At 42.6% G+C, this 24347-nt stretch overlaps 1 protein-coding gene across 2 annotated transcripts in view; it reads left to right on the plus strand.

Moving 5' to 3' along the window:
• Positions 1 to 24347, plus strand: part of diaph2 (diaphanous-related formin 2) — a 352630-nt gene that overhangs the window by 297909 nt on the left and 30374 nt on the right. Inside the window, exons 28-30 of one of the 2 annotated variants that reach the window (XM_084010082.1) lie at positions 913 to 1048; positions 14825 to 14917; positions 16215 to 16265. In XM_084010082.1, coding sequence (XP_083866208.1) covers positions 913 to 1048; positions 14825 to 14917; positions 16215 to 16265 — 280 coding nt within the window. Of the gene's footprint in view, positions 1 to 912; positions 1049 to 14824; positions 14918 to 16214; positions 16281 to 24347 lie in introns of both variants that reach the window. The other variant, XM_084010083.1, reaches the window with a different exon arrangement.

Raw genomic sequence — 24347 nt, forward strand, 5'->3', positions numbered from 1 at the left:
CCTTCCCCACAATCCCTGTAATCCCTCTGTCTTAGCTGCCAACACGACACACACATCAGGACCACAGGGGCATTAGATGGAGGGGGGGATGTGGGGACCTACTGTCTTCACGTATTATATCAGTGCACAGACGGGGCCATGCCTTCCCTTACTGACGTGTACACATATGCATACGTAAAGGGAAACACCACAGATGAGCAGAATCACAAAGATGCCCGTTGACAACATGCAGGCTTAAATGCATACATACAGTCTGACCCCTCACACACATACACAAACACCTATGACGGGTCATGGCAAGGGCCCAGCCGCGGGGCCCTGGGATGAGAGAACATTCTGTTGTCTCCAAAAGGTCACACGTTGCATCTTACTCTCTGTTGGCACAAGAACAAACTGACACATTTGTAAAGGCTGAATCAGTGCTGTTGATTATCTCTTTTTCTGTGACTCCTTCCTGACATTTCGGCCGGTCACGAAGGAGGAAGGGGGAAGGGGGGGGGGGGGGGGTCTTTGTCTCCGTCCTCCCAGACTGACACTCCTCTTTCCTCATGTAGCCCCCCCCCCCCCCTCCCCCCAACCATATTCTCGAAGGAAATATTTGAGCATATGTGCGACGATCATGTCGCCTTTTTTGAGAGCTTTATTGATGTATTATTGACAACAAATCTGATCTGTGTGTTATTGAAAATATGTAAAGCAGCGCAGCATGCCTTGCAGACAAATACGCTTGCATTAAAAAGCACCATACACAAGGCATGATATATTGTTTATTCCAGCAGCTTATCTCTAACTATCAAACCATCCAGTAGAGAAGACACTCAAAGTGTGGTGGTGGCAGGAGCCGGATTCTGATTATATCTGCATGTGTGTGTGTGTGTGTGTGTGTGTGTGTGTGTGCGCGTGCCTCATCAGGAAGCAGTGAAGGAGAACCACAAGAAGAGGGAGATGGAGGAGAAGATCAAGAGAGCCAAGCTGGCGAAGGAGAAAGCAGAGCGGGAGAAGCAGGAGCGCCAGCAGAAGAAGAAGCAGCTGATTGACATGAACAAAGGTATGCCACTTCTCCCCGCGCCACCACAGAGACACAGACGGGAGGCGGGTGGGGAGTTAGGACGAGGAGAACAGGAGGATAGAAAAAGGGGGTTTCATGGAATTGTGCTTCACACAGATTTGAACTCTGAAGGAGGAGGATATCGTGTGGGAGTAGGGGGGAGTCATATTTTTCCGCTGTGAAGGAATTTTATACTTACTCCCAATACAACGCTTCCAAACAACAGGCAGATTATGCTGCTTTTAGCTTGTTTTTTTCTCTCTCTCTTACTTCATGGTACATTTGCTCACACATCAAACACTCTCCTGGAGTAATATGCCCATGCATTTCTAAAGATTCAACACATCTAAAGTAATAGCATTATAATCCAGTCGTTGGAATGTAGTCGTTTATAATTACAAATACTTTGAGCTCTCGTCAAACTGGCAGCGGCGCATAATTTGTAGGTCACATGTGAAGGCAGTTACAACACGATCTCGCTGTTTTTCATTGTTCATCACGGCTTCTGTGCAACGCGACAGATGAATTATCATTCCTCCAGTCGGAGACTATTTGCGGGCAGCGTGCTATATTTACGAATCATCAGAGTTACACTATTGTCCTCCACGATGCCAGTAAACCGTGTATTGATCAGTGTAACTTGCAGTCGTTTGGACATGAAAAATTAGAGTGACAGAGTCGGGTGCCTGTGTCTAGTTTTGCCAGTGACATTGAGAAGGAATTCCAAGCCCGAAGGGGCTTTGCAAGTAGTCAGCGTGGTCTTTTGTCCATTTTTTTGACAAACAGACTGGGATTTCCACAATTCACCAGCTTCTAAATGTCAGCTGCAGCCAAGGACCTCTCTGTAGCTCAGCCACATTGGGAAATGTGACAAGACAGACTTCCGTATGCCACAAACTCTCCAAGATAATTGATGCATGCTACAGCTTCTTTTTTTTTGGTTCTTCCCTTTTTTTTTTACCCTCAACAGCGACCTCTTTGAAAGCTTCATTTTTAATAATCCAACATGGCTGAGCCCACGGAGTCTGTCTCTCTCTCATGGTGGCTAACCACATGGAGGAGGATATAGGAGTAGGTATGATATTAAATATTTCTGCCAGAGCAGATTTTGATCTCAGCTTCTGAATGCCATAATATGACTTACATGAATAAAACATGAGGATGACATGGGCAACGTTGCCTGCAGCCTTGGAGATAGCGGGGGGATTGTCCTCCACACCAACACCTCGCCCGTCGGACGAGTCGCGATCACAATGACCTTGGCGGTTATGAAATGCACACTTTTAAATTCAAAGCTGTGCCAAATCCAGAATGCTTTTTTACCCTGTCAAGGTCCTTACCTGCAGTGACTACACGTTTTTCGTTAAAGCTTGAATAGTTTCCTTTCTGTGTACTAACTTGTCTCCGTGTGAAATGCAGGGAAATGCAATCAGAGAAAGGACAATCAAATTGAATGCGCTTTGAATGGATCATGTGAATAGAAATGTGAACTTGAGCCAAAAGCAGGTTGGAGGTTACAGCGGCTCGGCGCTCCGTTCTTGTGTTCTCTCTCGGTTTTCACTTTAAGTTGTTTAGTCGGAACACACATAGCAGCGTATTCAGTGTTTTTCTTGTTGCGCGTCTTTCTTTTCTCTGCCTCCACTCCTCTCCAGTTGACAGCCTTGGCTTGAGAATCTTGGCTCTTCTCTCCCATTCTGTTCTAAAATTCTATGTGTGCTTCAGATATTTTTGAGTTAGTTATTTGAGAGGCCTTTCACATCCATATTTTATGCCGAGCGTCGGTCGTGTTTTCAGTGAAAGTTGATGAAAATAAGGTGGTGTTAGGCACAAAGAGGCTTTGTTTTAATTCCTCTCCCTATTAATTAATCATGCCTGAACATCTTCGGCTTTCATTTTGCATTTTAAAGGTTGAAAGGCTAATTGATGCACTGAAAATAAATCCCCAGTTTGATATCCCCATTCTTGTCATTTTAATCAGAAACCGGAACTCAGACATACAGACAGATAAGTTAAGTTGGTTGACCTGAATACATTATTTTGTTTTATATTTACAAAGCATTAGCATTAACAGATGGAATAAGCACATGGCCATTGTACTATAAGAATAACGTACGGGTGAATATCTCTTTAATGGATTTACTGATTTACTCATTTTAATGCTTAAACACTGTTTGATGGATCATACTATTGTGTTTAGTGCAATTTCAAGAGGCTATTTTTGAGATGGGATAGATTTTCTGTCATTTCGCAAATTGCGACCTAATCCTCTTCGCTTGCAAATGATTAACAATGAATTGCATATTTAATGAGGGTTTAATTCATTTAGCTTTTGCCAGTATGGCACCAGGATGGGGGAGGGGAAACAGACAAATGCTTTTAGGAAACTGATTGAACAAATATCAGTTTTTTTTTTTTTTATCCCATTTGCCAGTTGATAAAACGTGAGATTATACCCTCTGCATTGATATGTGTGCGCTGATTGATAGATGAGACAAGTGCTGAGCAAAACGTGTTTTTCTTGTGAAAGTATTAGAAACCCTAATGTAGGAAATTGCTTATGAAATCATTACCCGATCACCCAATTTGTTTTAATTTGCTCTAAGTGGATTTCCACATCCTCTTGAACTGACCAGATGTTCAACATTTACCAAATCGTTTTACTTTCACTGAAAATAACACAGTTAAACACTGTCGAATAAACCCAAACGAATGTGTTTAAAAACAGAGGAAGACGGTTCATCACAGTGGGATAGTCTTTTTTCTTTTTTCTTTTTTTTTACTGCGTCATATTAAACAATGTTGGAAGCCGCGTGCCTAGCGTGTCAAGAGACGGAACATGCTAGAGCATCTGGATTGTGTGTCTCTGAGGCATTTTGCGAAAAGTAGCAGACCCCTCTGGCCACCTACTCGGCTGGCATCACCGGGGTCAGTGCCCCCGTCTGGGGCAAGTGTCTACACCCATGTCAACTGTGTACCCAAGTCAAATCTACTAAGCTTTGAACAGAGCCGGAAAGCGGGCATTGCCGGCTTTGAGCACAATGCAGCTTGGCATGAGGCACATAGAAATAAACAAACACCCAGCCAAAACAACAACAAAAAGTTATTTGAACATTTTATTTTGTCCAGGCATTTTTCCCAGGTACCACATCACAGAGAAATAGGGAAGAACTTTTTGTTTCACGTGTTCACTGTCCGAGCTACTTTATACGGTATGGTTTTTAGTATGTGTATAGTGGTACCCCCCCGAAAAAACATTGTTATTGCCAACCTGAGGAATATCAAGTTTAGGAGCATATTGGTTGTAGCCTGTGAGTTTTACGACACCTTTTATGGGTGCACCAACTGTCTGCTATCTTACTTGACGACGCACATTAAATGTAATACAACTGGATTCATATAGTATCGGAGGAAATCATTTTGTCATATATTCCTAAATCGTGGCCGGTCACATATAGTTATTTGATCGGAAAAACTAACTTGTAACAAACGTAAAAACAATTATTAAAATGGCCCTAGACTGTATTTCCTGAAACCCTAAAAAAAACACATTTAGAGGCCCCGCTGATGCTGCTTTTATGACAAAGTTTTACCAGCAAAGTGATCATTTTTCACTGTATGAATTAGAGCCCACTCAGCCGCCGCAATCCATCCCTGCAACAGCTTGCAGACACCAGCAGAATGCGGACCCATACAGCGCGTGGCTCTGAGGGAGTATTATAGTGCAAAAAATAGGTTCCATCAAGTTGTTAATATAACTATTGAACACACATTATTATCATCGCAAAGGCGGTTGTCTTTGTTCACAACAGCTCCAAGTTGTTTGTAACACATTGCTCGGTAACATTGAAACATCTCTAATTGACACAGCCACAGATATTTGAACAAAATTGCCCAAGAAGTTAAGACCCTGTTTGCAGCATATTGTTTGTTGTGAGATAAATAGTGTTTCATTTCCATTTCAATGCATTTTACAATTATTTTGCGTCCTCCTTTCCTCTTCCAAAAGCTTTTCTTGCTCCGGTGATAGTCGTCTCTGAATTCCTCTCATTGGGCGAGGCCTGCTAGAATGAGGTCTCTCTGTCTCTGTGATTCTCTGCAGAGAGCAGTTGGCATGTTGACAATGATGGGCCCGCAGCTTCTATTTATGCATCCCCCTTGTCAACCTTTCAGACTATGTGGAGTGTATCTTTTCATGAATAACAGTAGGCTCCCCTCAAAACAACATCCAGTTGCAAATAGAAGTATTATACATATACGTTTGTGTAGGTTTTATCTGCATATGATTGTTTGATTTTGCATTTCATTCAAATCTAGAATTTAAAATGTGGATCTATGAAGATCAACGTGTAAAACATGATATTTACGGTCCACATCCAGATTAATATTCAGCTCGTCTTAGAGGTGAATGGACTTTATTCAGATCACGTGAATTCATGCTATGAAGCTAGCATCCTCTCAGTGTTTTCTCCCATTTTTGCATTTCCTTTTGTTTACCAAAGCACATTTTTCCAAATTCAAATGTCTATTAGTGTGACATGCAAATCCAAATTGACATATTCCGATGCAGCTGTCTGACGGGCCGTGGCTGGTGGAGCCCCGTCAGAAATGACAGTGGCAGAGTGCGGATTGATGGCTTCGTGTGACACTGACAGCCGCCGGAAGGCCGGCGCATACCTGTGTTGCGACCATGCCGACTAGGTGATCATAGACAGGTGCTGACAGGCAGCAGTGGGGTGGACGGGGCTGGCTCTCCAAGTTTGCGTAGTGTCTCCGCGGCACGGCCGACATGGCAAACAATATCACCGGGGGAGATAACCTTATAGAGACATGAAGGTCAGAAACTAAAGTAGATAAAAGAAATGTTCCTTTGAAGACTCACCATTCCTCAGCTTAGCTCGGGAAATGAAGCCAGCATTAGGAAGCTAAAGCTGACCTTCTTGTATGCTACAGAATATAACAAACAAGGACAGACCTTTTCCAGAATGTAATGATGATGTATGTCAAAATGCCTCTGAATTTGCTGGCTGTTTATTCCCCAAAGTGTCATTTATTTGTCATGCTACTGATGACTTCCACGTCTGGTTATATATTTGTAGTATCTGATGAGTTATAAAAATGAAGGAGCTTTCCCTACATCTGCATATGGATGCTGCAGCAGTGGAATACCAAACTCTGAGCAAATTGCTTCCTCCATACACCCCCCCTTCGTCCTTGCATTCGAGCTGTCGATCCAGACTGCAGGATGTGCACGGCATGCTCTGAAACTCCTGAGTATAGATTGGTGAATTCCATCATTGCCTTGAAAGACGGGAACAAGGGCACCAGGATTATCTGCTGTCACACACCCATTCTAATAAATAACGGCATATTAGATTGTGCTATATCGCCAGTCGGAATCGGAATCTGCCTCAAGACGATGATGCCGCACCGAGTATGGCTGACTGGGTCCCAACGACGACCGAAATGTACATGAAAAATAGAATAATTCACAAACGAACGACACGCAATTGTTCAAACACATGTGATTGACTGCAGAAGGACATGTGGTGTGTTAAGGTAGCACAATATGACCCCCATCCAATGCTCATCCACCATCTCCCAGATTCTACCATTTCTGATGCATTTCCATAAATAAATGTCAGCATGAGGAAAAAGAGCCTTTCTTTTAATATTCTATGATAAATACAATAGTTCATTAGCAATTAAAGTCAACACCAGGGAATAGTCTCACATTTGTTTTGTCTGTCTGCCTCATGGAGTAATTTGTCAAGCTGAATATGCATTGTTACTTTTTGTTTCTTTCTTGTGGCACCCTCTTTTGTATCGGGGGGAAGGCAAAGAATACTAATTGAATTTCACCTTAAAGCTTTTAATTAATTTTATCTTTAACTCAATTTAGTTTAAGATCACAATCAAGGAAGTGAGACATGCATCAGATATCTCTGCCTCTCCCGTTCTCCCTCCATTATTCCAGTCTGGTGTGTTTCTCTTTCTGTGTCTCACACCCAGTAAACTCATCCCGCCATCTTCTTTTCTCTCATCCCATTGCTTTCATGAACGCTCTTCTTCTTCCCGCTGAACTCTGCTTTGGCACGGTTGAATCTCGTTAATTTGTGGGTGGTTCAAGCAGCAGATAATTTCCCCTCCCAGATCTGGACCTCGCCAGTCACTTTACAGTCAATCACACTAATTACCCTTACTACAAAGACCATCAAATCCCACTGCCAAATCTATTTAGCTTCCCCCACGCAGCATCGCCTTTCCCTGATGCAAACAGCCCATGTGTTGTTTGGATCAGATGTTACCAGGAACTAGATTCCCCCAAAAAAACCCTAGTATCCAAATGTGGCGCTCTTGTAAAACGGGTAAACCGTGCCACTCTCGAAGGATGGGACCCCAAATGTGTATTGCATCTCAGAATGCGTCCACATGCCAAATCCTCTCTGACATCCCTTACATTCCAGTCATGTGTGCCAAATGTCTGTACAGTTATGATGACCTGCCATATGCATTGTTGGCACTGATAGATCAGTGCTATGGAAGTGTAGCCTAAATGCATGTTTGGGAGGTTGTGAGCAAACCACTGGAATAACTAGACTTGGATTATACTGCACACGTTTACGTGAGAGTTTATAAACGGATGGTCTGTTATAGATATGCTTTTGTTAAACGCGGCAATTCATGAAGACCTTTTCTCTGCTTTTTTCTCGATTCACTGTGGAGGCACGGGAGAAAAAAAGTTTTCTTCAAGAAGTCAAGGCAACACGGGATGAGTAATTAATATACAACTGGTCATTTTGTGGGTGAAGTATTCCTTTAAGGCTGCACTTCCTGTTACTGCTTCATAATAGACGCCTTCTAGAGCTGAGCATCTTCATTCAGTGTGAATTAGCAGCAGAAAGCATTCAGGCAGCATTAAAACACTAATGTCGTAATACGTCTTATTTATCTACAAACAGAAACAAATTGGATGTCAACAGGAGGATTTGAAAGATACTATAACACCCAAAAAAATGCACATTTGGGGCTTTTAATAATCACATATTTTCCCTCTGCACTGATGTCATGGTAAAGAGCAGATGAGAAAACACTGACACTGGAATCAATTAGATGAAAAGAAGAAAAATAGAGAGAAACTAAACACATTACACAGGTGAAGCAATACTGATGAAAGTGAGCCTTCTAAAAATGATGCTCTAAGACCGCACATTTGATCTGAGTCCAGGGAGCACACTCACCAGCGTGTCATCTTCTGCTGTGAAAATGCATATGGCTTAGGTTAAACCACATTGCAGCTAAAAGATGGGAAGATTTGAAAATTTCATACCACGATTATTATCACGATATTATCCCGATTAATCATCAACATATACTTAAAACTCTTCTTTTTTTTTTGTAAACACCAATTTGAATGAAAATCAATGAATCCAATGTTATTAAAACAATTTTAAATAAGGTTATTAAAAATAATAAGGTCTCCCTGCATAAATGAACGATACATTTTGACCACTCTACTATAATTGCGAACCAGAAAGCTTTTTTTCCAATTTTTCCGATAATGAAAATGTGCGTGTTGTATCCCAATCCGTGATAAAATCTGTTAAAGTCCCCGTCCCTAATTGTAGCTAAATTTAGCAGTAACTAGCCTGTTGAAAAAGTGGCAGCAGCGGTCTCCTCTTCTGTGGCCCTGCTGGCACCCTGACACGTTGACCCCATGTGGCTTAGAGAAAGTGTGTCAACTTAACATCTGTCAGTGCTGCTTTGGAGCTCTCCCTGGTGTGTTGGTGGTGTTACTGGGCAGACTAGCCAGAAGCAGTGGATAGATGGTGATAGCAATATGGTTGCAGGAGGGGGCACGGGCAATAGAAGTAAATTACAGCAGAGGAAAACAGAGTGTGGTGGTGACTGCTACATTGTAAGCATCTCTCTTCACCCCCTTCCCATCGCCCAGCTTCCCCCTCCCCGAATGTTTCTCACTTGGGGCCTGGCAGCATCCATCCAGATGGAGGGTTTATTTTTGTTTTTGTTTGTTTACTTATTCATGCATCCAGCTATTCGGGGCATCGCAGGGGCTTTCGTTCCACCACAGAATGCAAATCGCCACGGCGGCTAATCCACTTTCATCTCTCCCTTGTCGACATCCAACTTCTCTCCACGTTTCCCCCCAGTCTCTCACAGTCAGGACATCGGCCCTTTCTTCCAGCGTATGGGATCGGGGGCCCTGCAGTGACCGTGCCAGCCTAGCCCCAACACTTGTCTCTACTTCATGCATGTCAAACACAATACACCTCTCACCTTCCCCACCCACCTTTTTCCGGGCTTGGAGACATTGTGCCCTCACTCCCCACTCTCCCTTCCTCACTCCAGCCCCGACCCTGGCGCCACACGGGCTCATATCAAGAGGAAATAGAAGCCACACGGCCATTCCCCCTGGAATGGAGGGTTGTGGGAGCATCCCTAACTGAGTTAGGGAGGACATGAGTGGGTTTGCTCATCAAGTTGTTACAGTAAAACAATCCAGATGAATCAGTAGGCAAATCTATCTTTTTTATTAGCCATCTTACCCTTTGGTTACCCTTTTTCCTCCTCTCTTTTTCACTGATGTAGAGTAGAAAACATTCACACACACACACACACACACACACACACACACACACACACACACACACACACACACACACACACACACACACACACACACACCTACACATTATAGACTGTGGCCTGTCTAAAAAGTTTCTCAGGTCATTGGGTCAAAGTTTGTCAGAGTTGGGTGTTTGGGCTGCAAGGGGATGGAAAAAGCGAGTGAAAAACAAAGAAAAGACATCTAACAGGTGCAGGACTGCTGTCCTCTGGGCACTTGTGTTCTCTGTGCTCTAGTGGTAGTAATGGCCTCTCTCTGCCTCGGTCTCAGGAGCTGCTGGGACTGTAAGGAGGGCGAGGGGGGGCTCTGCTCAAAGCCAGACAGTAAGGGAGTAGACAGCCGAGCAGCAAGAGGAGGGGGATATTGAGTAATGCAGGTGGCTGAGCCTGAATTCAGATGTGAAAGCAACACACAACACACCAGGTGCATACGAGTGTGACTAGAGAGAGGGAGGCAGGATTAAAGAAAGTGTGGTTGTTGCCTCTCCACCTGGCCATGAAGCAGCAACCTCCCTCCCCTCCACCAACGCCTTTGTTTCACGGCTAATGGGCCAGGTTAATTGCACAGGTGACTTTCTTTGGGTGAACAGATGGGCCCAAATGTGTTCGAAATAATCTGTAGCAAGCAAATAAATAAATAAATAAAAACATAGGAAAGACTCGTTCCTCACCTCTCAAACCTTTTCTTCCTCATCTTGTTCTACTGCGAGGCGACTGGCATGAGGTAAACCTCTCACCGCGTTCCTCTTTCACAATGGTTTCAATCCATCAAGCACGAGGCCTGTAAGCACTCATTAGATCCCATTACAGCACACATTAGACTCAGGGATTGGATGCAAGGACAGTGGATAGTAGTGGCTAATAGACACATCTCTAATGCCCACTATGTGCAGTGTAAACATTCAGTTTGTTTAAGGAAACATCGCTGTGATTGATTCAACTATATGACAGTGATAAATGTCATTATTTTGTATGCTTACATTGTAATTAATCTCTCCAATTAACATGCCACTGTTTTTACCGATTTCACTCGTGGCATATATGATGTCATTATTTTAGCCGTTATATTAAAAAGCTATGCATATCAAGACAGAATTCTAAGAATGATTTGTCTTTAGAAATTGAGTTTTCATATCGATCCACTGTTTTTTTGTTCTCCCCTGCACAACATGCTGGAGATGACAGATAGCAAATTGAATTTATGAACAGGCTTTGTTGACACTGCTGTATAATTATAGGAATGCCGTGCCTTTGGTGTTTAAGGAAAAAAACCAAGCATTTCATTCAAATACATACAACGTTTCCTGCTTGGATGATTGAGTAAAAAAAATTGTCACATTTTTTTTTTCCGAGGCGACAGCTGCTGTTTTACTCTTACTATATTTTGATTTGTTGTTGATGAGTAATTGTAATCGGGAGACATAAACAAATAAGATGTCAGGTTTTGCATAATGTAAGCCTGTTTGTTTGATTCCTAATTGGTCGTTGGCTGAGGTTTAAGAGTTTGTGTGGAGGCTTCAATGATATATCGTTTTTTCTGAAAGACTTGGCTAGACTCCTGTGTCTCCTCTAACTGATCTTGCCATGAGCAGCCATGAGCATAGGTCATCCTGCTGACATTAGTTGGAGTACGCTCTCTATCTGCCTCCCTCCACAACTGTCTATCCATCCCTCACTGTCTTTGTTTGTCAAACGCTCATTTGCCAACTGAGAAATCCGCCCCGCAAATTTCGATCGGGAGCAACCAACAGTCTTACAAATATACAACATGCTCTTGAATCACTGGAAAATATGTCGGCGAGTGTAAGTGAGCGTCGGTCGGCCTGTTCTTGCATACTGTGTGTTTTAGAAATAATTAAATGTCACAGGGCTCAGGCCGTCACGTAGCCTGGAAGTTGTTTTACGACCTCGTGCCTCGCCTCGCTCCACCGGCCCCTCTCAATAACCCACTCCACCACACAGACCAGCGCACCCACAGAAACCCTCTTCACTTGTTCTTCCTAGCTGCCTTCTCTACTCCGTCTCTCGGTATTCTTCCTCCTCCCTCATTTTTGTCCTTTTACATCTCCCCATCCCAATATATAGATTGTGTACTGTATTAAAATATATGTGCTTACTCTTTTCCCTCCCTTTCCTCCCTCGCAACTGTTGACACTTGACTTTGTGTTCCTCTCCTGGGATCAGTGAATAGTACATTGCAGCCACATTCTTCCACATTCACTGTGGATATGGGGTTTTTTTTTCGTCTTAAGGAAAAAAAAAAAGCTAATCTGGTGTGTTGAGTTTCTATGCCAATCCTGCTGAGAGCACATTGCTCTTGTTATCCCTCCTAATTAGAAAATGTGATAATGCCGCTTGTAAATATATTGCAGAGCGAGCCAATCCCCGAGGCTCGCTGTTACATTTGGCACAGCCTCTGGGTTCCACCTGATATTCAGGTAAAGGAGGGGGGGGGGGGGGGGGGGTGGGGGGGGGGATGGACATAGGCCAGCATCAAAGGGAAAGATACAGAACTGGTACACCATCTCTCTCTGGGAGGTATAGTTTTACAAAACTTTATTTCTGCTCTTAAAGGTTTAACTGTTTAAGAAAGTACCTAAAAGTGCAAAAGCCGCAACCATGTTCCACACTTCCACAAGCTTTAATAAGATCATTAAAGGACCCCGGGGCTGTCTGTTGAGGTGCCCACCAAGGTGTTTCATCACTGGAAGGGTTTGTCAATGTCTTGGGTCTTAGCCCATCTTAACCCATTTAGAAAGCAATTTCCTGTGAGCAGAGGGGATCTTTCCTCTTGAGAAAGATCTTTGGGCATAAAAGGTTAGCTTTTCTGTAATTCCCTGTGCATGCAATCTACCATTGCTGCTAATGAGAAGTGGATGAGTATTTGCCCTAGGTTTAACAGCTCAAAATAAGACAAGAGTGAATTGCAGGGAATGAGGCATAAATGTCTGCTAAAGTGGGCAATGTTACAATAAGTAATGAAGAAAGTTTGCGGAGGATTACAGGAATAAGTGTCGTCGAATAATATTCACTTGTATTTCTTTTTCTACGAAGGGCTTACCTTGTCTTTGTTCAATACTATACACTATACACACATGTGTATGTTAATAAGTTCACAGTCTGAAGTCTACAGTCTGCTAGGAGTAAGGCCTGCTCGACTTTAAGCTGTGGCCCGATAGGACACAGTTAATTGAGTGCTGTGGAGTGACTGGGGAGTATGTTTCCCATTTTAGTCATTTTGGTTCTTTGTGTCTGCAGTCCTCCCACTGAACCCCAGTCTACTAGGGCTCCCAAGTCTCGGCCATTACAAATGATGAATTGCGCTACAGTTAAGCTAGAAGTAGGACAAATTGATCAAAGTGTCAGGTGCCCCCTGTGATGTCTCGGTCTCCACGAAGAAGGCAGTGAAGAAGGAGCTGTCAGAAAGTTTCTTGTGCCAAGGTGGTTGTGGATAAATGTTTACCTGCCACTTAACACTTTCCACCGTCTGTCAGACTCGCGGGACGTCCTTCCTAGCCTACATAAGGAGGCGTAGCTAAAGATCTCGGAAGGTGATACAGATACATAGTAGCTGCAAGTTGTTCACCATATTGTTCTTTGGATCCACAGCGGACAAAACCCCATGCCCCCCCCCCCCCCCCCCCCCCCCCCCTTTTCAACCAATGAGCTTGCTATCTGAGGTGTAGTGCTGCAATTTGAGATAAGCACTACTTGGCTCGGCTTTGGTTTTGTTCTGATAAAGCTGGTCTAATTAAGCTTGATTTAATCGGAATTGCTTTTAAGCACAGCACACAGCCGGAACAGATACTTTGATTTCAAAGTAGCCCTTGGGAAGGACTTGAGGAAGAAGGAGAAGGAATGTGATAGAGAGCAAAATTAGTGTGGTACGATTGAAGAGTTGCCTTTTTTTTAAATAATTTGCATAAGACATGTTTCTATTCTTAGTTGTACTGTCTTCCTTTGCCCTCGTGAATGATTGCAGGTTGGGTGGTTTGCTGCTGGAGTCGGGAAGCACGTGCAGCCCCGACTTCCTCCGGTAATGGCAAAATATGTGCCTTAAATTAATCGTGTAGCATTCAGCGTCAACACGTTTTGTTCATAAATTCAATTTGCCCGAGTGTCGTGTCTCTTTGCGCACATGCGAGTAACGAAAGATTGATCACCTTGGCCGCTGGAGAAGTGTCGCGTGCTGAAAGTAGCAGTTGTCTCCACTCATTTCCCCCTCGGCTCCAACTGTAAGTGCAGTAGAAAAAACAAGATTCCTGGACCCTGATGGTAAACTTTGGCGGAGAGCTAGTTCACTCATGTATGCGAAAAAAGAATTGATGGCCAAGTCTCCCGCTCCACAATAAGTCACCCTAATGATCCTAGTTTAAAATAATGTCTGTTCTGGACCAGAATGATAAAAAGGGTGCCCCTCTGACTCATTAGTATCGGGGCGTAAAGATAGATGACCCAGATATAGAACCTAAGCTTATTTCTGAACCCTTGCTTCCATTGAGCGGTACGCTGCGTGTGCACAGTGTGGGCACAACTTGTCATGCTGTTGGCCTCGTAGCACTTTAAGTGTCTCCTACCTGTCCCTTCAGCCATGCTGACTGCTTCCAGTTCTCTGGTTTCATGGATCCGCACGACAGCTGGAACGGTGAGCTGGGGGAATGTTTTTCGAAGGCCAGTCCCAGTGTCATTGACTGAACAATGATAGAGCGCCCGGGTATTGAGCGGCTCCACACTAAATCTTTGTAAAGAGCACTTAGCTCCCCTGCGTTAGCCACAGAAAGAATATCTGTCAATGACCATCAGTGGATGCTTTCATCCTGAGGCTCCTCTGCCTGTATTAGTTGCTAAGCTCTAAGTGTATTTTCCTTCTCCCCAGCTCTTTGCTGAAAAAAAAACGGACGGGCCTGAGTGGCAGGTCTCTGTTTCACTCATACGCTCTACAAAATGCTTGTTTATGATACTCCCTGCCGCTCTTACCTGCTTTCTAAGGTTTACATAGAGGTCAACCATTCTTCCACACAAGAATACCTAGAATTAGCCCTTGAAGTTGTCCGGTCTGGGTAAATGTAAAGTTGCGTTGATGTGTCTTCTGTCCTGTAAACACCTTTGCATCTATTATTTGCTCTCTTACAGAGGGAGATGAAACCGGTGTGATGGATAGCCTAATGGAAGCTCTGCAGTCCGGGGCTGCCTTCCGTGATCGGCGAAAGCGCACGCCGCGCAATGGTAAGTCGGCGAGAACCGATGTCTTTATGTCCCACTTCTTTGTTATTTCTGTCAGTCTCACCTGTCTGCAGACAAACATTCCACCTGTTTCATTAAGGTCATAGTTTTCATGAATTTAATTGTTTCCTGTATATCATATTTGCTCTTTGGTTGGTTTATAATTAGTGTGTGTTCCGGTGCGTCTGCCCTTTGTCCAGAAGTACTGATAACACATAAAACACGAACACGCATGGGACCATATGCACATGCAGAAAGATGTCATCGAGACACGCACACTTGTAGCCCAGTGAAGGTCATTAGTGATTTATTTTCCCGTTGCCATCTATGAAACACTTATTACAATGCAGTCAAGCTGGCTGCAATTGGACTGAGAGTGATTTAGTGTAATCCTGGTGTTAACACATTCCATTCTGCCATGTCGAATGGCCCCGGGACCCAGGGGGGTACCACCTAGTATGAGTGCCACACTCAATTCACATGCAAGTCAGAGTTCTGCAAAAGAGCTACAGGTGCTGTCGTCTCCACACTGGCAATTATGGTAGAAAGGAGAGAGGGGGAAAAATCAGAGCAACGGCTGGATTGGATGATTCTGCAATCAATAGTCTCCACACTGCCAAGCATGCGGTGAAAATGAACTTACCGTTTTTAAGGCAGCACAGGTATTTTTCTGTCAAAACTGTATTTTTAGATTGTTGTTATTATGCAATGGGACATTGTACACATCTGTGTCAAAGCAGTGGAGGGAATACATTCTCGTATTTCTGCTATTATTTTCTGCAAGAAAGTGCAAGCTGTTATACACAATGCATTTTTTAATCACAAATATTGAATATAATGCATGAAAGATTGTTTATCTTTGATTAAATATCCTCAAAATGATATTGTGTTTTGACTGAATACACAAATGTATAACAACACACACACACACACACACACACACACACACACACACACACACACACACACACACACACACACACACATCCTTTACTCTTGTTTCAGCACATGTGATGCTGCTCATCATTAGAAATAACCAGCTCCATAGTTCACTCACACCTTTTGTCATGCCATATGTCTGTCTTTGGGTTTAATGTGAGCTTGTATCTGTGTCCAAATGTGTGTTTGAAAACCTGAAGGGTTTTTTTTTTTTGGTCCAGACTGGTTTTGGTTCATTCAAAATGTCTGAGATGTATCACCTCTGATGCCTTTTTCTCTTTTCCCTTTTCTCCATCCTTCTCCCCTTTTCTTTTTCATTTCTTTTGCTTTGTTTATTTTTCCATCACCAACATTGTTCCAGGTGATCAAAGCCCTTCCAGTCCATCCTCTCGGTGGCCGGGTGCTAACTATGGTAACAGAACGCTAGGTGTGTGCATTTGACTACTCCTTTAACCCCAGACCCAGCACCACCCTGCACTCCTCCTGGCTGCGTAACTCACACGTCTTCCTGTGAGGACATTGGAGCTGAGCTGGTCTACAACATACAGAGTCCTGTGCCAAGTTACTGGATTTAACAAAACATGAAAAAGGTTTAATATGTAAGATTTACTCCATGTCCAAAAAGCAACCATGAAAACTTTAGCTGCAAAACCCATTTTAATTAAAACCAAGACAAAAACATGCATCTTATTAACACATCTCCTCAGCGAGAAAAGCAACTGTAGTTTTGAAATGAACACTTGGAGAAATGTATAATTGGACTTGCGGTAATGATTCATAGCTAACTGTGATTAGCAAGGCTTTAGCTCTCATGTTTTGTGCTTTCTCTTTGCACATATATTTTTTTTAAAAGCCCACGATACAAGTTACAACATGCCATTTTAAGCCTTTGCTGCTACAGAGGTGGATATATTAACTTTACCCTGGAATACATTATGAATGAATTATCACTCTTGAAATGAAGTGAAAGTGAATGAAGTGAAACTATCACACAAAGAATCATGCACCCGTGGATCATCTCACAATGACCAGCACGATTATCAGCAATATGATCCTATGATCTCTTTTGATATAGCATCACATTAGCAAACGTCTGGACTGGACGGGGCCTTTAATGGACTTTAATGCTTGTACTCCTGAGTGACATGATGTAAATCTTACATTGAATACCTTTAAAATCCAATACAGTAAAGTAGACTAGTAGTGAAGTTGCCCTTGTCTTGGCCCCTCAATCCTAAGTGTTTTATCTTGTAAAGCCAATACAATCCTAATAGCGGTCAAACGACTTGAAGGAAGTCATTTTTTGATTCACTCGGCATAATCTCTGTCTTGTAGAGCAGCTCTAGTTATCATCTAAGTGTTTTGCTTTTCCTGTTAGCCTATGCTGCTACGCTAATTGTCACGTGGCAATGATTCGGAACGTACTGCTGGAGAGGTCTGTAGACTTCCTTGCTTTGGCCTCTCATATTGGTTTTGTGCAATACTTTTCATTTTCCCTATATGTTTTAGTAAATGTCAAACGGATGTGCAAAAGCAGATCACCTTCATTCCGAAGGGTCCTTGCCTTGTGCTGTGCAGGCCTACTTCTGTGCGCTGTATGTTGCAAAATGTCTCACTCGCTATACTATGTTTAGTCTGTATCGGTTGCATGTCCAAGTACCTGACATCGTGCATGGATGTGAAATTGTCTGTGATGATCACATAAAGTGGGATGCTAAAAGGCTTAGCTATTGAAACTGTCATCACAGGGAATCTTTGCCGATTTTCCATCATCTCTGTGTCATTGAAGTATGGGTTTGTCTGACGGTGGTTTTCTTTTTACTTTATTTTTGCCGGTGCCCAGAGCTCGGGTCGCTGGAGCTAGGGGTGTCAAGATTGTAAAATGTGGGCAAAAATAATGTTGGAATATAGGTAAAAAGTAGAAGAGGAGTAGAAGTGCAGCTCTTTGGGGCTGAAGAAGTCAGTTGAGATGGTTTGGCATCGGATCAGGATATTTTATGATCATATTCCTGAGCTGTTGATGTATTCTTGATGTATCCAACTAGGAAGAGACCCATTCTTGGAAAATGCTGGTGGGATATACTTTGTCTAGAAGATGTGGCTTGGTGGATTCTACCTAGACTATCATAAAACAACATGGTTGATTCCACATGCACTTCATGGTATATGTATGTCATGGGGTAATTGTTAAACTAAATACTGTCTGTCTTTCTCTGCCTGTCTGTGTTTTCCTTGAATATTTTGTATTTCTGTGACCTATTTTCCTATTCTTGCCAAGATAACTGTGGTCCTTTATAATGGCTCTCTCCTGCATGGCATTGTGCATCAGACCCTTCTCAGTGCACTTTTTTTTTTTCCTAGCGCACATCAGTATGCTACCAGAATGTATTATGCACCGACGGCTCCCCGTTTGTTGATATGGAACCCGAAATATGGTTTTATAAACAGCTGCATGGATTCTCTGCTCTGAGGTGATGAGAGGGGAAAATCCTTTTGACATGCTGGCGCCATAGATTTTTTTTTTTATAATGGAATCTGGAAATGAGTTCAGTTGTTATAGAGTATAGGGGGGGTTTGTGCATAAAGATTTGTGTTTGTCTCTTTTAATGTGATGAGACAAATTCCCCCTATGTCCTATAGCAACGTAAGCGCTTTCCAGATTACATTTAAAATCGAAAAGGCAAACATAAATATTTAAGTACAGTTTGAGGGAATTTGTTAAAGGTCTAAAAACAAACAATCATGTTCCCCAGTGATGGAGGATATGGTGACAAAAGGCATCTCAGTCACTGACAACTGTCTTTGGGTTGTCATGTCTTGGTGTGTGGTGGAGCTGTCAGTATTTAAATTAATATGGTATATTTTTGCAGTCAGCACTGCAACATTAGCATTTCTATACTTCTGTGTGTACTTATGTGATACATTTGCTTTGCCTCTGGGACTGGCAGCATCTCAGCTCATGAATTTACTGGTGTAGACGGTTCTCTGAGCGGTTGTATCGGACAGTGTGCCAAATCTATTCACTCCTGCTTGTCATGTCTCTTGTAATCTCATGCTTTAAAGCTTGATTAACCTCCTGTCATCCTCAAATGAGCGGCGTGTACCAGAGAGAGTCTGTCAGAGTTGCGCAAGGAACTTTGCTTACGTCAAAGCAGTTCATTTAAACCGGGCACGGAGGGGGATTTTTCTCGTCCTCCAGGCTAAACTATACTCCAGCAGAGTACCTCGAGTGTCAGGCTGAACACAATTCTAGGTGCTGCCAGTCACAATTACACCCAATTCCAGAAGCATTTCCTATTTCCTTGTCTCCACTTTATGTAAGATGGAAAACCTAACCCGCGAGGCTATACTCATGTGTTATGCAATTACACCAGCCAGTCCTAATTCAACAAGCTGGATGGAGTGATGCAGACCCAAGAAAAAGGCACATTCCTGTTGTCGATTTGTTCTCATGCTAGGAAGATCATTCATCAAGCCATTTGTGGTGTTGAATCAAGGTAAATTGTATCCGTTTTCACAGTGTATCTTAATATTAGCTTCAGTTAAATAAGGATAAAAAAAGAGTGTGAGTTATCCTTTTTCATTCTGGTGAAACAGTTACCTGCCTATCTTGAAGAAGATTGGTGGGTAGAGAGCAGGAGCGTCTCATACATCCTGGCTCATCGATTTTCGGTCAGGGATGAAAGCCACAGACTCAGTAGGTCTTTCATACTGGGGGGCATCCCAAAAGACACATCAATCAGATTTCAAAGCGAACCGAGCCAATCTTATTTATTTACTGCCTTTTCAACATCATTACAATCCCAAACCAGGGCCTCTCTCCTTTCCTCACTCTGCCCCACTCTCATGCTTCACCTTCACAGGTCAGTCCATCAAAAAGTTCCCTCCTGTGTTCTATATAGTAAGCCTCTTAAGGACTTCTTTGACATTGAACAGGGAGGGATCATCTCATGCCCATTAAAAAATAGAGATGCAGTGATATAATGCTTGTCAGGGTTACGGAATTTCAGCCCAACTGTCTAATCCCCCGAAGCCTAGCAGTTAATTCAGCTGGTCAGGCCAGAGAGTGGGCCCCCTGTAAGTTTAATGAAGATTAAATTACCTATTTTCTCTCATGAAATTTTAAAGGAAGAAAAGGGGATGAATTTGCAAAGAGGCAAAAATGAAAAGACTAAAGGGAAGTGTCTGTAAGAAGATGATGGCGAAGATAAAGCATTTCCCCTTGTTCTCTTATAGCTCCCAACCTCATTTGGGATATAAATGATCTTTCAATACGTTTCACTCCTATGTTTGCTACCCACGTCACCCTGATGTAGACAGGCATAACATGTTCAGCCTGGGAGCTATTTTCTCATCGTCCCCCTGATCTGGGAGAAAATCACCCGTTTGTTTCTTCAATTACATCACAGGAAGTGATAGTGATCGTAATTCCCTTAGCAATTAATTTGCTCACACATATGTTGTACCCATCGCTTTATCTCTCTCTCCTTGTCTCTCAGCCTCTCTTGCAGTTGTCGTCCTGTACCGCTTCGCACGCGCACACATGCAAGCTTGTGTCACATATCAGATAGGGACTGTTGCTATAGGGTGTCTCTGAGACGGGGGCTGAAGCCATTCGCTTCCACAAGCTCCCGGCTTCCACTTCAGGGTGTTGATAGATGTTATTCATCGGGGCGACCCTAGAGGCAATCCTACAGGAAGTCGAGCTAACATGATTTGAGGGCGAAGAGACCCAGAGGGTGTTGGTGCCTCTTGCTAGCTCAGATCACTTAGTTGATGTGAGATATCAATAGAGCAGATGAGAGCGGCGCTCTGTGGAGACGTGCCGCTTGAAATCTATCACCTGCTTCTCATAGATAAGGATATTTATCAACAGCCAAAGGGAAACGCAGATAGGTAGGAACCGAGGCATGGACAGTCACTCCATTTAACATGTGGTGTCCTAGGGCACAGACAAAGCCATTGTCCCTCCCATTGACCCCTAGGGCCTTTCTCTAGACCTGATCATTTTTCATCCACAGCCGAAAACCCATCACAGAAATACAGATGAAGATTTTATGTACCATTTGAGTACCCTTGGCGCACAACTGATCCGTTGCATGACTCTGCCAAGAGAGGACGTAAAGTAAGTCAAGTGTGACATGGAGCCATTTTGAGAGGATAAATCAAATCTTAATAAAAGGCAGTCTGTGAGCGGAAAGCAAGGGGTCTCTAGTCCATGCCCCTGCTGCTAAGTAGCCCCTAAACCCTTTGCTGTTGAAATTATACTGACGGCATCTACTTGAGTTCAGGGTATCAACAGGGGGCTGTCTGCATGCCCTTTTGATGCCATTATGCCCTTTTACAACTCCGTGTCTGAGAAGTCTTATCATGTGGAGCCTAGCTCCCTATGGTCACACTTCCTTTTTTTCATATTTTGAAATAAAGTCAATGACCTAGTGCTATAATGGACTCAGAGCTCTCAACATCTATGTCCAATATTGTCAGACTCTATTGGCACAGGGCCCTCATTGATGTAAAAAGTACTCAGCCCTCCCGCCTAGTGGACCTTCAATGAACAACTGCAGAGCAAGAATATCTACCAGTTTATCATATTCAATAATATCCTAGAGCGTTTGCAGTGGGCTGTGTTTTTTCTTTTTTTTTTCCTTCTTACTAACTCTCCAAACAATATTGGCTTTCAAGTATGTGGGCAGTTATGAAAGGTCACCCTAAGTGTAAATTGTCAATGCTGGATCAATTTCCGAGGGCAAATATGCTTTGGAGGCCCCATAATGGAAGGTTTCATCTTATTTTTTACCCAGGGCACACTCGCACAATAAGATTGATATCGTTCATTGTTTGATGAATTCCTAATAGGCCTATAAACTTGGGGAGCTTAAAGCCAAAGGAATGCATGTGAAAGTCAGACCATCGCACCAGCTGAAAAATTGCCCTCATATAGTTCCAAAGGAATCTCGCCGAAGCCATCATGCTTAGTTTTGAAGGATGGCCGACTTGTGTTGGTTGAATTAAACCTTATTCATTGCTCATTAGGTATAGAGCGGGGCCAACTGATGAGCCGCTAGAGAACAAATAATGTGTGGTGGAATAGGATGCCTTCCTCTGAGGTGATGTGTTGCACTGACTGAGGCAGTGCCAGAGTCAAATGCTCTTTTCCTCTGCCGTCATACTGGTGTGCTTTTTTAACCTCCTTAATATGATGTGGCTATTATTGAAGTATAAGATGGCATGTCCCTGCCGATGTTTGCATTTGAAGTGTCAGTCACTACAATTCGTCAGCCTCAATGAGGTGGAATTAATATTTTACGTTCCCATTAGGTGGGCCTGATGTCTGTAATAGGAAGGAGTAGGAAAGTAACGGCAGTCCAAGTGATGAGTGATAATAGCTATTCCCAATTGATACGGATAAAGAGAGGATGTTTCATAGAATGTTAAATGTTCTATTCGATGAAGCATATAATAAAGGTGATCTGGGAACAAGGACATTTGAGAAATTACATTTTGTGTGATGCTCTCAGCTTGAAGAAGCGAGATATCACTTCTGACTTGTTTTGTATGTTAGTGTTACAAGAAAGAATTACCATGTTATTCTGTGCTGTTAATTAGCTCATACCCTCCTTTTCTGAAGTGCAAGAAACCTGCGGTTCCATAATTACAGTCATTTCATAAAAACAAATGAAACATTTCTAAGTTAACAATGTTTGTGATATAAATTTGGCAGCAAGTCAAAGTCACACTAACAGCACACTGTGTTGTGATTTAAAACAGAGCAGGATCAGTTCTTAAAAACACACAAAATCAATAAATATGTGTACATGATGCATTCTGAAAGACATTTGTGAAAGGAAAACATTTGAAAAAATAACTGATTAATTACAAAAGTTGTTTTGAACCACTATGTGCTGTAATGAATAACAGTTTCAGAAAGATGTTAAACATTTTAATTGGATTGGTATGCAGAACCTTCAATTAACACGATGCAAAATAAAGGTAACACCCACAGATGTCGTGTTTCCTTTAATGTAGGCGATGAACAATCCATCTATCTTTCCAAAGTTCAATCTTAAATATCAGCATCTATTGGTTCAAGGCACTGATCTGAAAGTGTCTCTTAAGGGCCCAAATTAAATTCTTCTGCATCTGTGAAAAAAAACAAAAATCAAGTGAATTCTGATTGTCGGGGGAACAATAGCTTCATTATCACAAATGTTCAAGGATAAATGCTGTTAGCTCATCATACGAATGACTGAAAATGGATGGTCAGATGATTAATTAGTCTAGAAAGTAAAAGAAAGAGGTTGAGACGCTCCATTTAATTGGCATCGTCAAGGATTGAACAAGCCAACGTTGTGATCTCATGTACATGATGGTGGGAAGGGACATGGAATGGAGCAAATGGGTGCATTGGGGGTAGATATAGCCGTAACATATATACATGTTGGTATAGTAATTTGCAATAGATGGCACATAATAAGTCAAATACCAGGGGCCTTAGTGCTAGATGTAGTATGTGGCAGTGATAGCTTTAAAGAGTTAAAGAGGGCAGGGTTAAATGAAGGTAAAAAGCAGAATAACACAGAACAATATTCTCTCTGTCTCTCTCTCTATCTCACACACACGCACACACACACACACACACACACACATGCACGCATACCGGGTGTGCAATCAGCAAGAATGCTCCCTTCACTCAGGCACTCCCCCTCCAGTCAGGCATGATTGTGCTTGACATGGTTCCATCACTAATGCTGACTGATGCCCATTTGCTCGGCTCTTCATATTTATTTATTTATCTGTTTATTTGCGTCAAGTTTATTTATTGATGGGCCTCAAGGATATGATGGCAAATCTCCATTTGCTCCTGTAGGGAAGTATGAAACGGAAAGGCTATAAGGATGCGCAACACTTACACGTGAGTGAACAAGAGACGGTAGAGAGGACAGAGTTCACCTTTCGTATTTAGATTACAGCAGTTGAAATAGCTATTCCTTTCTGGTAATGGAAAAGTGATATGGCCCATTTAGTTACTTAGTCCTAATCCCAGTGGTTTAGCCACTTCTCTGTTTTTTTCTTCCCTTTCATTTCTTTGTCTTTCTTCATTCGTTCATTTGACTTCTATTTGGTTTGTGACTGATGGAAGGATTTGAGAGGGGTCAAATTACTCCCCTGCGTGTATGAGTGTTCCCGAGCTTCGGCAGCACTCTCAGCCGCATTAAGTGCATGCAGCACGCCGCTGTTGCAGTTGACCACCAAATACCCAGTACCCCAAATGCCTGCTTTATTTAACCCCCATTGTTTATTTGTGTAAATCTTTTTTTTAAACTTTGTTAGCTGTGGTTTTTTATTTTGTATTTGTATATTCAGCATTACATATTTTTTTGTTGTAGCTTTTAATAAGATGTCCTCTTGCTTGCGATAATTACATAGGATGATGCAATTATAGCGCAATGAGAGTAAGTGTAATTGTTGTTTATTGTCACAATGACATATT

Source organism: Eutrigla gurnardus (genome assembly GCF_963514095.1).
Source record: "Eutrigla gurnardus genome assembly, chromosome: 5".
NCBI classification, from domain to species: Eukaryota; Metazoa; Chordata; class Actinopteri; order Perciformes; family Triglidae; genus Eutrigla; species Eutrigla gurnardus.